Below are 14308 nucleotides of genomic sequence, written 5' to 3' on the forward strand. Positions count from 1 at the left end.
CATTTTACTGCCAAAATTCTGATGCCTCCCTGCAGTCTAGAATGATTCAAGTAGGCAGAGAAATACTTCATTGTGTTTTTTTTTTTTTATGAGTGTTACAAGCATCCTTTTTTTTTTCCTATTGAAAAAATGTAAAATATAACCACATTATTGTAGCTCTGTTTGGGCATCTCTTCACTTTTAAAAGAGTTAAGAATTTCAACAAGAACCTCCTCCAAAGTTGGAAGTGGCCCTGGCCCTCCGAAGGGGGAGGGCCATTTCCCTTCCCTTCTCCGGGCCTCACTTTGCACAACTGTAAAGTGGGCCAATGCCCGTGTCCATGGGGGGCTGCAAAGATCAGACACAATTGCGTGTTTAGAGTGTCTGGCATGAGCTCCCTAGACCAGCGCTCCCCAAACTTTTTGGCACCAGAGACCAGTTTCATAGAAGACAGTTTTTCCACAGACCCAGAGGGGGGGGTGGGAGGATGGTTTTGGGATGATTCAAGCGCGTGACATTTATTGTGCAGTCAAACCTCTCTGCGAATGACAATCTGTATTTGCAGCCGCTCCCCAGCGCTAGCATCACCGCCTCAGCTCCACCTTGGATCATCAGGCATTAGATTCTCATAGAAGCCGCAACCTAGACCCCTCGCATGCGGTTTATAGTAGGGTCTGCGCTCCTATGAGGATCTTTTTTTTTTTTTTGAGACAAGAGTTTCATTCTGTCACCCGGGTTACAGTGCCGTGGCCTCAGCCCAGCTCACAGCAACCTCAAACTCCTGGCCTCAAACTCCTGCCTCAGCCTCCTAAGTAGCTGAGACTACAGGTGCCACCACCACACCTGACTAATTTTTTTCTAGCTTTTTTTTTTTTTTTGAGACAGAGTATCACTTTGTTGCCCAGGCTAGAGTGAGTGCCATGGCATCAGCCTAGCTCACAGCAACCTCAAACTCCTGGGCTCAAGCAATCCTGCTGCCTCAGCCTCCCGAGTGGCTGGGACTACAGGCATGTGCCACCATGCCCGGCTAATTTTTTCTATATATATTATTTGGCCAATTAATTTCTTTCTATTTACAGTAGAGACGGGGTCTCGCTCTTGCTCAGGCTGGTTTTGAACTCCTGACCTCGAGCAATCCGCCCGCCTCGGCCTCCCATAGAGCTAGGATTACAGGTGTGAGCTACCACACCCGGCCTTTTTTCTAGTTTTAGTAGAGACAGGGTCTTGCTCTTGTTCTCAGGCTGGTCTCAAACTCCTGAGCTCAAGCAGTCCTCCCACCTGGGCCTCCCAGAGTGCTAGGATTATAAGCGTGAGCCACCTTGCCCGGCCTCTCTAACTCCACTGCCGATGTGGGAGGAGGTGGAGCTCAGGCAGTGACGCGAGCAATGGGGAGCAGCTATAAATACAGGTGAAGCTTCGCTCACTCGTGCGGCTGGGTTCCTAACAGGCCACCCACCGGTACCAGTCCCCAGCCCTAGACCATACCTCGTGTCTCGAGGTCCAGCGGGGCCCCAGCCTGGACACAAATGCCGCAGAGAGCCACCCCTCCAGCCCCCTGCCAGGAAGAAAGGATGAAGAAGACCAAGAAATCATCTGGTTTATTCTTAAGCACCGACAGGCCCCAGCCTGCTTTCCCGTTGTACAAACAGTGCCCCCTTATTCATCCAGAGGAGAAAATGGGGCCATTGTTTCTGCACTGAGGGGTCACTGTTTGATGCCAGGCATGCAGGCGGCACCACCCTGAGGGCCGGGATGGCCACCGACCTTTCTGGGCTGCAACGGGCTCTGCCCCTTGGCGGTTCCAGTTCCTGGCGTGACAATTCCCTGAGTGAGGAGGCTGGGGAACAGACTGCCCACTGGGCCGGGCATAGAAGGCACAAGGGTTCTTTCCCTGGTTTGGTTTGACAAAAAGCAAAGCGCCCTGATGTCCTGGACATCAAGGCCAAGGACAGTGTAGAAAATATTGAGTTAAAAAATAGATTCTCTAGGCTGTATAAAAATGAGATCGCTGCTTGCTACAAAAGCTAGGCCCAGGGGTGGGGGCCCCTGGTTCCCTTCAGGGTCGGCAGACCCATCCTATTCCTGCGGGGCCTCCTGGAGTGTGTCAGGTACTGGTGACAAACAGGGAGCAAGACCGACAAAAATCCCTCCCCTCACGGAGCTTTAACTCTGGAGGTAAGATGGTAAGAGGTTCCGTAAATAAAATAAAATAGGGTGATGGCAGGGGTGGGGAGGGAGGAGTGCCTCTCTGAGAAGATGCCATCTGAACAAAAACCTGGGTGACAAAGAACCAATTGTGAGGTTGCAGAGGAAGAGCGTTCTATAATAGGCAGAGGGAACAGCCAGTGCAAAGGCCCTGAGGCAGGACGGATCCATCGGAGTGCATGCGTTTTCCTGGGCAGCCTGGTTGTCTCGCCTGCCTGCTCTTCCTTCTGGGTTAAAGTTTGAGGGTAGGACTGAGTTAGGGAAAACAGATCTAGGATTAAAAATCTGTCTTCGGCCGGGCGCAGTGGCTCACACCTGTAATCCTAGCTCTCTGGGAGGCCGAGGCAGGCGAATTGCTCGAGGTCAGGAGTTCGAAACCAGCCTGAGCAAGAGCGAGACCCCGTCTCTACTATAAATAGAAAGAAATTAATTGGCCAAATAATATATATAGAAAAAATTAGCCGGGCATGGTGGCACATGCCTGTAGTCCCAGCCACTTGGGAGGCTGAGGCAGGAGGATCGCTTGAGCCCAGGAGTTTGAGGTTGCTGTGAGCTAGGCTGACGCCACGGCACTCACTCTAGCCTAGGCAACAAAGCGAGACTCTGTCTCAAAAAAAAAAAAAATCTGTCTTCATCTAACCAGCGTAAAATGGCACAAGGCTGGAGACTCCTAAATCTGGTCCGGGATACAGATGTAAGGAAAAGCTTCACCCCTGAGATGGGGGCTGCTTCAGGAGAAATAAGAAAAAGGCAAGAACAGTTGAAATAATGTGCAACTAGATACTGTCTGCCTCCACCAGAGAGAGAGAGAGGTCTCAAACTCAGATGCTTCAGGGGCCAGACATTACCTAGGGGAAGCAACGGACCAGTTGAAACTCACCCTGGCTCAAGGGGTATCCTAGACTCAGATCCAAGCAAGCATGCCCCATCTTGCCAGAAAGCCAGATTTTTGTGTAAGCATTGCCAGTTTTTCAACAAGGGTGATTGATTGGAACTTAAAAAAAAAAATCTGTCTGGGTTAAACATCTGCATTTGGCCTGTGGGCCTGTTTGAAAACTTTGACTTTTCAGCTTGCTTTGACGTTTGGACAGGATTATAAGTTGCCACAGGGTCCCTTCCAGAACACTGGTGACCCCTGAAGACACCCACAGCAGTGGGCTTCTGTCTCCATTCTGGAATCTGTGCTCCAGGCTCACACTGTGGTCCCAAACACTGCAGGCTGGAGCTGGTCCCTGTCCCCCTCTTCCCCAGTGCTGTTGGCAAGGGGTGGACCAGGCCCACCAGGGAGTGGGTGGCCGGGGTCATTGGATGGCAGAGGTCCCAGGCGCTCAGCCTCAGCCAGGGCGGACAGCAGCCTGGCCAGGGGCAGCCGGCAGCGACAGATGTCCTGCAGCAGCTCGGCCCGGGGCTGCAACTGCCTGATGAGTTCGTCCCTCTGGTGCACAGCGGCCTGCAGGCTGTGGGCAGTAGCCTCGGAGGTCAGCAGCTGCTCCCGAAGAGTGGCAATCTCGCTGGCGGGAAGGCAAGACAGGCTGGTTACAGTGCTGGGGATCAGAGGGTCTGCTCCTCCCAGCTCCTGACTCTCCCCAGGCTCCACGTAACCTCTGTGATAAAGTCCACACTCCTTGCCACTGCCTCGGGGTCTTCCCTTATTATTGGATTCAATGTTTGTATCTCCCCTAAATTCATGTTGAAGCCTTAATCCCCAATGGGAAGGTATTTGGAGATGGGGTCTTTGGGAGGTAATTAGGGTTAGATGAGTTCATCAGGGCAGGGCCGCCATGATGCAATGAATACCCTTATAAGAAGAGATACCAAAGAACTTGCTGGCTCTCCCTGGCACATGAGGACACAGAAGGTGGAAGCCCCCAAGCCATGAAGAGAGCTCTCACAATAACCTGACCATGCTGGTACCCTGCTCCCAGACTTCAGCCTCCAAAACTGTAGGAGATAAATCTCCGTTGCTTAAGCCACTCATTTTAGCAGCCTGAGTTAAGACAGCCCTCTTCACTCCCCCTCACTCTTCTTGCGGTTCCGTCTGGCCCAACATCTCTTCCCGTTTGTTGTTCCTCCTCCAGGAAACCTCCCCTTAGGACCCACAGGTCCCTGTGCGCCCCTCCCTCAAAGCCCTTCACTACCCATGTTGTAACCACCCCGTGATGTGTCTGTCTCCCACTGGACTGTGAACTCCCTATGGGCAGGGCTGTGTAGGTCCTACCCATGTGCTGCGGTAGCGGCACAGCGCCTGGCACAAAGAAGATGCTCCATAAAGATGAATGAATGCATCCCACTAGCTCTGAATCAATCACTTCCCGCCTGGGCCCCAGCTCCTCCCTCCTCTCTGGGTGCTTGTCTCATCCTTTTCAATCCTCAGCTGCCAGAGGGACTCTTCAAAAATGCTGGTATGATTCCAGCCTCCCCCTGCTCAAGAACCTGCTTTGGCTCCCAATGCCTACGACAGGTGGGCACTGAGTAGTCAGTGGTCCCTGCGCCCCTCAGTACCAGCTGATTCTGCCTGTGGGACAGTGGACCCTGTCTCAAGTTAGAGATCCACACTTGTGTCACATCTCCCAACTTTACATACTGATGACCAATTCGAGTTCTTTGGTGTTTTTTTTTTTTTTTCAATCCCACCAACAGTCCAACTTCCGCATGGGTGCTCACGGCTCCCCCTGCCCTTCTTGCTTTGCAATCTCGGCTCCGCCTCCGCCCACCTCCTCGGAGAAGTCCACCTGGCCGGCCCCAGGCCTCACCGGTCCTTGGCGCGGCCCAGCTCGTCCAGCGCGGCGCGCAGCAGCTGGTCGTGGCGGGCCAGGCGCTCGGCCTGGGCGTGCACCGTGCGCTCGGCCGCGTCCAGCCGCGCCTCCAGCTCCGCCGCGCGCCGGTGCACGGCCGCCAGGTGTGCGTTCGCCTCCCGGATTTGCAGGGCGGGAGGCGCCGACATGGCCCCAGCCGCGGTCCAGGCCCAGCCACGCCCCCGGGCCGCCCGGAACCGGCACAGGCCCCGCCCCCGGACGGGCCCCGCCCCTTGGGACCGAGTCGCGATTGGCCGCGGACCTCTCCGGACTCCGCCCCCAGGCCGGCTCGAGCTCACATCCAACCCGCACACCCTCGCTGGTTCAGAGATCTTGAAACTCCGCCCCTGAGCCCGATCTAACTCCAAGATTGGCCAAAGTCTTGACAGACCACGCCCCCACCCCCTTCAGTGGCTCGCCCACCTCAGGCTCTGGAAATGAGACTGGTCACACCTTCGAGACAGGGCCGGCCCTACTAAAACCAAACACCAGAATTGGTCCGAATCCCACAGAACAACAAACCTGACCACGCCCCCGAACCGGCTGCCGGTCAAAGGCAGCCTCAGGCACGGCCACGCCCTTTAGACACTCATACAGCCCGGGATTGGTCAAATGTCTTTCAGATTATGCCTCCGGTGCTGGCCACGCCCCCAAGCCAAGAGCACACGTACATGATCGAGCCCAGGGCTTGAGCAAGCCGCAGATTGGACGAAGCCATGTCCTGCTAAGGTTCTAGCACTAGGATTGGTCACTTTCCAGATAAGGCCCGCCTCTGGGCCTGGCCACACCCCAAAATAGTCGCACGCGGTTCAGACTCCGGTTTAAAGGCTGGTTACAGGGCATGACCACGCCCCAAACAGATTCTGGCGCTGGGAGTGGCCACGCCGCCACCATGCCCCACCCCACAATTACGTCTAACCTATCAAGTGGAGTCCTGCTTCGCGCCCTAGCCAGCGCCTGCGTGTGGGTCCAGCACCCGTTACAGACTCGTCCCTCTATGAGGCCCCACCTGCGGTAGTCAGACCATCCCTAACCTAGGACCCCTAGAGCTAGGACTAGCTAAACCTGTCTTTTGTTGTTGTTGTTGTTGTTTGTTTGTCTGAGACAGAGTCTCACTTTGTTGCCCAGGCTAGAGTGAGTGCCGTGGCATCAGCCTAGCTCACAGCAACCTCAAACTCCGGGGCTCAAGCGATCCTCCTGCCTCAGCCTCCCGAGTAGCTGGGACTACAGGCATGCGCCACCATGCCCGGCTAATTTTTTCTATATATATTAGTTGGCCAATTAATTTCTTTCTATTTATAGTAGAGACGGGGTCTCGCTCTTGCTCATGCTGGTTTCGAACTCCTGACCTCGAGCAATCCGCCCGCCTCGGCCTCCCAGAGTGCTAGGATGACAGGCGTGAGTCACCGCGCCCGGCCTAAACCTGTGTTCAGTAATCGCGGTCCGCCTCAGTTTCCCCCTTGGAGAATCGGCCGGGGGGGTGTGGTGCACGAGCTGTTGTTTTACTGCAGACCCGCCCTGGCGCGTGCGCACACGTGTCCGTGTCCGCGGCGCTCAATAAAGTTGCGCGCTTGTTGCCGGCCCGTCAGCCCGGGAGGCTGCGCGCGCGGCCCCGGAAGCCTCGCGAGAGCCAGCAGCGGCTGCCCTTGGGTGCGTGGGGCCGGTGCGGTCCGCGGTGCGGTGCCTAGTGGAGTGAGCTACCATGGCGCGGACGCTCGCTCGTCGGTACTGGGACATCCCCGAGGGCACCGACTGCCACCGCAAAGCCTTCATCAGCGCCAGTATGGGCGGCTTAGGCGGTAAGCGCTGGCCAGGCCCGAGGATGGAGGGCAGAGGGCGGAGGGTGCAGGGAGGTCATGGGGTCACTGGGGGCTGTCCGAGTGGATCATGGGGAGCTGGGTCTCGCGGGGTGACACGTGGTCATCATCGGGGTGTCTGGGGCAGCCATGGGGACTCCTGTGTGCGATAGACCTGTTGTGGGGGAGTCCAGCAGGGATGGGGGGCACCGGGAGGTCGCGTCGCATGTGACGAGCTGGTCACTGAGTTCGTCAGGAGCGGCCCCTGGGTGATCGGATGGAGGGAACATGTGAAGGGATTATTGGTGTAGCCGGCACTTTGGGAGGCCGAGGCGGGAGGATCACTGGAGGCCAGGAGTTCAAGACCAGCCTGGGCTACATAATGAGACCCCATCTCTGCAAAAGATAGGAAAATTAGCCAGGCGTGGTGGTGGCATCTGTAGTCCCAGCTACTGGGAAAGCTGAGGCAGGAGGATCACTTGAGCCCAGGAGTTGGAGGCTGCAGTGACCTATGATTGTGTGACGCTCTGGCCCTGGTGACAGGGGAAGCTGTGGGGCAGATGGAGCCACTAGCAGAGTGGAAGGGGCTAGAGGTCGTGAGACTTGCCAACAGGGTAACTTTGAGATTCAGGGGGTCATTGGTCATTATTGGGATGCCTGAGGGGGTCTGAGAAGCTTGAGAAAGTTATAGGGTAGACTGAAGTCTTTCTAGGGTCAAAGTACAAGTGGTCGGGGACATCTGACACTTTTATTGGGGCCACAAGAGGGGTCCTATAAGGGTAGCCTTGTGGGGTCATGAGGGGACGCACAACCCTGGCATCCCCCCTGTAGGGGAGTCCCCAGATTCTCGCCCCTTCCAGCCTGAGCGTTTCACAGACATGGTCTCCTTTAATTCTCAGTCACCTCCATCTCCCCAGCTTCCAAAACAGGTCCTGGCAAAAGTTGAGTCTCCACTGGAAGGCATTTGGATTAGGGTGGACAGACCACTCTTATATTTCCATTTCTCAGAGAGGTGGGAACTCAGGGTGGAAGAAGTATATTCACTGCCCCAGAGTCATTTGGAGCTGGGCTGCAAATCCAAGTCTGACCTGTCCCTAGAGGTCTCTGGGGCAAGGAATGTGCTCACAGGGTCCCTTATGGAGGGTCTCCAGGAGAAAGGGCTGGAGGGGGAGTCCCAGGGGATGGGGTTACGTGGCGTCAGCTTGAATGGGGAGTGCTTGGGAAGTCCTCAGGTGTGTGTTGGGGTCCAGCAGGCCTGTGGGGAGCACTTTTAGAGCCTTGGGGGGCTGGGCAGGGTTGGGGGGGTCACTCTAGGGGGAATTTATTCTGGCTGATTCTTAAAGGGAGACACTGACATTAAGGAATAGCTGGCAGAACTTTTTAGGGGGTCATGGTCGTGTTTCGGGGGAAGTTAAAGCAGGAGGAAATCACCTGCAGGGCAATTTTGAAAGGTGATGGTTTAGGGCTGTGGTCCCCAATCCCTGGGCCAGTTGTCTACCATGAAACTGGTCCATAGTGCCAAAAAGTTCGGGGACTGCTGGTTTAGGGCTTTTTGAAACTGAGAAAGCCGTGACTGTTGGAGTCTGTGAGGGAGAGGGTGCTCATGTGTGAACACAGCATAGGCGAGGTCTCGGGAGGCCATTGGGGGACACCGAGCTTGTCTCAGGATGGGGTCCCCGGGGAGCTCTCTGGAGGCTCTTGGAGGGGCTGGGGTAGGAACCTTTGACAGAGGTGCCATGTTGGGGAGTCTCAGAGGGCTCCAGATTTGGGGGTGGTCAGGGGCTTCTGTGAGCTCTCCAGTGTGCCCAGGGGTCTTCCAGGGTGACCCTCTGTGCCTGTGTTGCTCACTGTCCACGAACTTTTCACTGGCCAACTCCACTCAGCGAACAGGACTTGGCCTGAATGTGCTCCTGGGTCCTCCCCTTGCTGCCCCACCCCCCTTCATTCCGGGCCTCTCCTCGCTGCTCATCTGAGGGAGATAATTTGTTTCATGTCTGGCTTCCTTGAGATGGGACCCTGGACGGCAGGAAGACTGCTCAGCAGAGCCCAGCACCTTGTGGGCATGCCATAACTGGGAATGAATAAGTGAATGAATGAATGAATGAATGGAGGAGGCATCTTGTGGGCACACAGTAACTGAGTGAATGAATGAATTTTGTGAACCAATGAGCCACCTTGTGGGTAACTGAACAAATGAATGGCATGCACTGTCTGGAGGGTCGCTGTGGGAGGCTCAGAGGGAACTGGCAGTAGGGGAGCAGGGGAAAGGGGCCTCTTAGAGCATGTTGGGGGGATCCTGGAGGGATGGGGTGTTGGGGGGGTAACCGTGTTGGATGGCTGGTGGGGGAGAGTCAGGGAGGGGGAGTCCGTGGCCACTATGGGGTGATAAGGGGGTCCCAAGTCATCCGCTCCCAGTTCAAGGAGGGGACATGGGGATGGGGGCACTTTCTGTATCAGGGTGGTCCGTGAGCCGGGGGACTCTTGGCCAGGATCGTTGGTGTATGGGGTGGTATCAATAAGTTTTTCCCCAGGGGTCACTCCATGACGGGATTCAGAGCCATCACTGAGTCTCATGGCGGGGAGGAGAGGGTTATAAGACCCTGGTGGCTGGCCCAGCCCTGGATTGAAACTTATCAGGTCCCAGGTGGGGCAGGAATCCCTGCTGAATAAGAATCTTTAGGCAGAGCAAGGTGGCTCACGCCTGTAATCCCGCTACTTTGAGAGGCCGGGGCAGGAGGATCATTTGAGGCCAGGAGTTTGAGACCAGCCTGGGCAACATAGTGAGACCCCCTATGTCTGCAAAAGACAGAAAAATTAGCCAGGCATGGTGGCATGCATCTATAGTCCCAGCTACTGGGGAGGCCGGGGCGGGAGGATCACTTAAGCCCAGGAGTTGGAGGCTGCAGTGAACTATGATCGTGCCACTGCACTCCGGCCTGGGTGACAGAGCAAGACCCTTTCTCCAAAAAAGGAAAAAAACAGTCTTTAAAGCTGGTGGGCGAGTGTGTGTGTGGGGGGCTGAGGTGTGACTGAGGATAGGGGCTGCTAGGCTGGGGGCAGGTGGCAGGGTTTGGGGAAAGCCCTGGACCAGACTCCAGTCCCTTAGCCTGGGTGTGGCAGCCCCAGCCCTGCTCCAGCCCCCGTCCTGGCACTTAGCTCCATCCACCTTTCTGAGTGGGGATCCTAGGGTCTGGTGTGGGGTCCAGAAAAACAAGACCTGAAAAGCGGCTTTCTTCCCCACACCCCTGCGCCTTGGTTTCCCCATCTGTGCAGGGAGGGAGCAGTCTTGGCACTCTGCAGGGTCGCTCTGAAGATTAAGCCACAGGGCCAGTGTGAGCTGAATCAGAGCCGGGGCCGGGGGCAGGAGGGAGGCACTGCCACGCCAGGATGTCCCGGGCATCTATGAAGCAGGGGGACCAAGACAGAGCGTGGGCTTTGGCCAGACCCGCCTGGCTTCCAGGCTAGCTGTGATGGGTGACCTCTCTGAGGTCCCCTGGGGCCCTGAGGAGGAGAGGCGGAGCTGCCCTGTCACCCGTCCATGGCAGTCTGTTCTGTCTGGGATGTGCTGGCCTCAGGGGCTCGCTGCCAGCAGCTGGGCCGAGTTGGGGTCTGTAGGGAGAGGGAGGGTGTGTGTCTGCCCGGAGCCGCGTCAGCTGGAGGATTGGGGGAGCCCTGGCTGGGCCAGCCTTAGGCCGCCCGTCCGTTACTGGGGGCCAGGATGGGACCTCCGTCCTCACCACCCATCTGGCACTGGGTCCCCGCCCCGCCCCTGCCTGGACCCCTCGTGCTACAAAGCCAGTGTCAGGGGCAGGGCGGCGGGCAGAGTGGCCGATGGGGCGGGCGTGGGCCGCAGCCAAGCAGCCAGGTGTGCGTGCCGGGCTGGGCTGAGCCGCCGCACAGAGGGGGCTCAGCAGTGGCAGGAGGAGGCGTCACCAGCCCGGGCAGAGCCAGGGAGAAGCAGCGCCACAGCCAAGGGGGATTAGGCTGCGGGGCCCCGGGCTCCTCAGGAGAATGGAGCCTTTGATGGGAGCTGGGCCCCGGGTGCCAGGGCCTGTGGGTGGCGCCGCCAGGTCACGGACAGTCCTCTACCTGAGGGTCAGCACGGGTGACAGGGACCTGGCAGGCGATCTGCAGGCGCCGGCACTGGGCAAGCTGAAACTGTGTCTCCGAGCAGGGCAGGGACTGCTGGGGGCGAGGGGGTGTCAGGGCTCGCCTGGCTTTGGAGCGGCCCCCACCCCTTTTCACATCCCGCTCTGCCGCCCAGCCAGGTCTGAGCAGTCTCCTCTCTGTCTCGCAGGCGTGGTGGTCTCTGCCTACAGCCTCTCGCTAAGGCCCGAGAAAACCATCCTCGATGGCGTGGCCAAGGCCGGGCGCTACACGTTCACTGCAGGTGAGCCGCGGCGCGGGCGGCTGGGGGCTCTCCTGGCACCGTCCCGGCCCTCGGGGCACGTTCCATGGCTCCCGGCCAGTGTCCACAGTCTGAGCCACCAAGGAGAGTCAGATGTTCCATTTCCAGGGACACCTGGCAGGCTGGGAGCGGTCCCAGGAGGCCAGCTGCAGGGCCGGGGCAGGACGCTCGGGCGGGTGTCGGTCCCTGTCCCGTCCCGACCAGAGGCTTCTGGCAGTGACCCCTCACTCCGCCTCTGTCCCGCAGTCGCCATCGGAGCCATGTTTGGCCTCGCCTCCTGCGTCAGCGCCCAGGTCCGCCAGAAGCCCGACGACCCCCTGAACTACTTCATCGGAGGCTGCGCTGGAGGCCTGACCCTGGGAGCGCGCAGTGAGTGGGCGCCCGCCCCGCCTCCTCCCACTGGCCCCGCCCTCTCGGTGCCATCCCGGACTAGGAGCCCAGCAGGGCCCGGCCCATGGGACGCTGCCTTCCTTGACACCCAGGCCCTGCACGACCTGCCCCATCCCCTCCCCGCCCTTCCCTCCCTCCCCTCCTCACTCTGCTCCAGCCACACCTGCCTCCTCGCCGCACCTCCAGCACGTCAGGCGCGGTTCTGCCCCAGGGCCTTTGCACGGGCTGTGCCCTCTGCCTGGAGCTGTCTTCCCCCAGATGTCAGTATGGCCTCAGTGTCCCAACCACTCTGTATGATCCAGCCCCTCTCCCCCCTCTGCCCTCCCCACTTCACACCTCGTCAGGGAACATAGGTCTCTGCCCATCCCCACCCCTTGCCTGGGAGTACAGAGAGGAGGTGCCGGTCCTGGCACTGCTGTCCTCCGGTGGCACACAGAGCCTTTCAGGGAGCTACTCTCACGACCTCCACTTTACAGATGTGGGAACTGAGGCTCAGGGAGGGACTTGAGTGGCCCAGACTCAATTGAGAGCAAGTAGCTTTCCCCGCAGCCAGCAGAGGGGGCAGTCCTGGAGGTTCTGGGCCACCTTGGCACAGGGGAGCCCCTCTGGCTCAGGGGGCAGCTCCCCGTGAGCACAGGCTCCGTGGTCACTGCTGCCTGTGTCCCTGGTCCACTGAGACTCGTGCCCTCAGAGCCTTGGGGCTGGCAGGAGGACCCCTGCATGTTGCCCACAGAGGCCTGGCGTGTCTCGAGTGCTCCGTGGCAGATGGCAGCCAGGCAGAGAGCGCGGGCACCGGGAAGAGGCCCCATCCCTGTGCCGCCACATGAGGACCTCTTGATGCCCTGGCCCTGCCCGGTTCCCGCCTGGAACTGCCCGTAGTTGGGGGCAGTTTGAGGTCTGGGCTTGACACGCAGCCTGGCCCTGGCTGGGACGGCCCTGCCCTGTCTGCGATGGGAGTGAGACCCCGCGGGTCCTGGTAGATGGGACACGCCTCCTTCCTCCCCCGGCGGGGGCTCCAGGGCAGGAAACCCAAGGCGAGTGGGGGCAGCCCTGTGCTCACTGGTTCACAGAGCACAGGCAGCTGCGTGGCCGGGCCCCGCCTTCCCGAGCCCGGCGCCAGGGGCAGTACAGAGTCCCTCTCACCTCGGGTGGTCAGTGCCCGACCAGAGAGAGGAGCCGACAGCCTGGACTCCTGCCGCACATGGACCAGGGCTCAGGCCTCCCTCTGTGCCTCAGTTTCCCCATTTCCAGAGTCTAGTGCCCATCCTGCGTTTGTTGGAGGATTGAGTGACTTCCTGAAGTAAAAGGGATGTCCTCTTGGGATTCCCAGTGCAGCTCCCAGGGTGGCCTCGGGCTGGGGTGTGGGGCCCCCACTCCATGCCTGACACCCTGTCCCCACTCTCGCAGCTCACAACTACGGGATCGGCGCCGCCGCCTGCGTGTACATGGGCACAGCGGCCGCCCTGGTCAAGATGGGCCAGCTGGAGGGCTGGGAGTTTTTTGGGAGACCCAAGGTGTGAGTCTGCCGTCCGCCAGGGCCTCGGCGGGTCCGGATGCATCTAGAAATAAACTGTGTGTATCTGTGTGTGAGCGTCCCGGAGAGCTTGGCGGCAGGGACACGCCAGCGGGCGAGGGGAGTGTGGGAGGCTCAGGGCTGGTCGGGAGGGAACGAGGAAGGGAGATAAGATAAGGTCCCACACGCGCCTGCCTGCCGCCTGGCCAAGGGCACCAGCCTGGCCCTGCCAGCCGGGAGTGTGGCTGGCTGGGGCCAGAGGAGCCCAGGAGGGGTGGTGGCCAGGATGCAGCCTGGTCACGGCGCCACACCAGTTCCCGGGCCAGGGCGGGGGCCTGCGAGTGGCCGCCAGTGATGGAGACTGCGCCCTGCCACCCACAGCCCCTCCTTCAGCTCCAGCCATGGTCCCTCTGCAGGTCACTGCCGTCCCCTCTCTGGGCCTGCCCCCAAAGCCACCAGCATGTGGAAAACACGCCTGGCGGCATCTCCAGGTTCCAGGGCATTGGAGCGGAGAGTCCTGGACACGCCGGCCCAGGAGCCTCGTCCCCATCCGGCAGGTCCCCAGGGCAGAGCGGGACAAGACCCACTGTGATCCGTGCCTGGCGCCCGTCAGGCCTGCGGTTTAGGCGGCCCTGGAATGCCAGCGCTGCCCGGGGCTCTTTCCAGAACTGGCTCTGCGCATCCTGGCAGCGGGAGCCTGGCGAGCGCCCACACGCCGGGGCGACAGGCCGGAAATCAGGGCAGCGGGCCCCACCCAGGAGAGCACAGCTGCAGCCCTCCTGTGCCCTAACCTGCGTCCGTGCTGGCCTCCCCCTCCAGCCCGGCCCTGGTGCCTAGACGTGGCCAAGCTCCAGACTCCACGTTTAGCCTCCCTTTGCTTCTTGTCCACCCAGGATGACACTCAGCCGGTTGTTGAGCGGCTAAACGTGACCGTGAGCAGAGCCTGGAGCGAGGCGGGTCCCACTTTGTTTTTTTGTTTTTTGTTTTTTTTTTGAGACAGAGTCTCCCTTGTTGCCCAGGCTAGAGTGAGTGCCGTGGCGTCAGCCTAGCTCACAGCAACCTCAAACTCCTGGGCTCAAGCAATCCTCCTGCCTCAGCCTCCCGAGTAGCTGGGACTACAGGCATGCGCCACCATGCCCGGCTAATTTTATATATATATTAGTTGGCCAATTAATTTCTTTCTATTTATAGTAGAGACAGGGTCTCGCTCTTGCTCAGGCTG

The 14308-nt window shown here is 59.1% G+C and overlaps 2 protein-coding genes across 3 annotated transcripts; one reads left to right on the forward strand and one right to left on the reverse strand.

The window, feature by feature from the left end:
* Positions 1–1558: 1558 nt before the first annotated feature.
* Positions 1559–5162, reverse strand: VMAC (vimentin type intermediate filament associated coiled-coil protein). Of its 2 annotated transcripts, none has more exons than XM_012761657.2 (2): positions 4938–5162; positions 1559–3695 (listed from the first exon to the last, which is right to left on the reverse strand). In XM_012761657.2, the coding sequence occupies exons 1-2, from the start codon at positions 5126–5128 to the stop codon at positions 3377–3379; spliced, it is 510 nt and encodes a 169-aa protein (XP_012617111.1). In that variant the 5' UTR covers positions 5129–5162; the 3' UTR covers positions 1559–3376. The 2 variants fall into 2 exon arrangements, 1 of the variants encoding a protein (XP_012617111.1); XR_012915145.1 differs by having other exon boundaries at positions 3607–3695; positions 4899–5028.
* Positions 5163–6561: 1399 nt separating this feature from the next.
* Positions 6562–13158, forward strand: NDUFA11 (NADH:ubiquinone oxidoreductase subunit A11). The gene is made up of 4 exons (XM_012761642.3): positions 6562–6778; positions 11073–11165; positions 11430–11552; positions 12981–13158. The coding sequence occupies exons 1-4, from the start codon at positions 6682–6684 to the stop codon at positions 13091–13093; spliced, it is 426 nt and encodes a 141-aa protein (XP_012617096.1). The 5' UTR covers positions 6562–6681; the 3' UTR covers positions 13094–13158.
* The last annotated feature ends 1150 nt before the right edge of the window (positions 13159–14308 follow it).

This window comes from Microcebus murinus, chromosome 27 (assembly GCF_040939455.1).
Source record: "Microcebus murinus isolate Inina chromosome 27, M.murinus_Inina_mat1.0, whole genome shotgun sequence".
NCBI lineage: Eukaryota > Metazoa > Chordata > Mammalia > Primates > Cheirogaleidae > Microcebus > Microcebus murinus.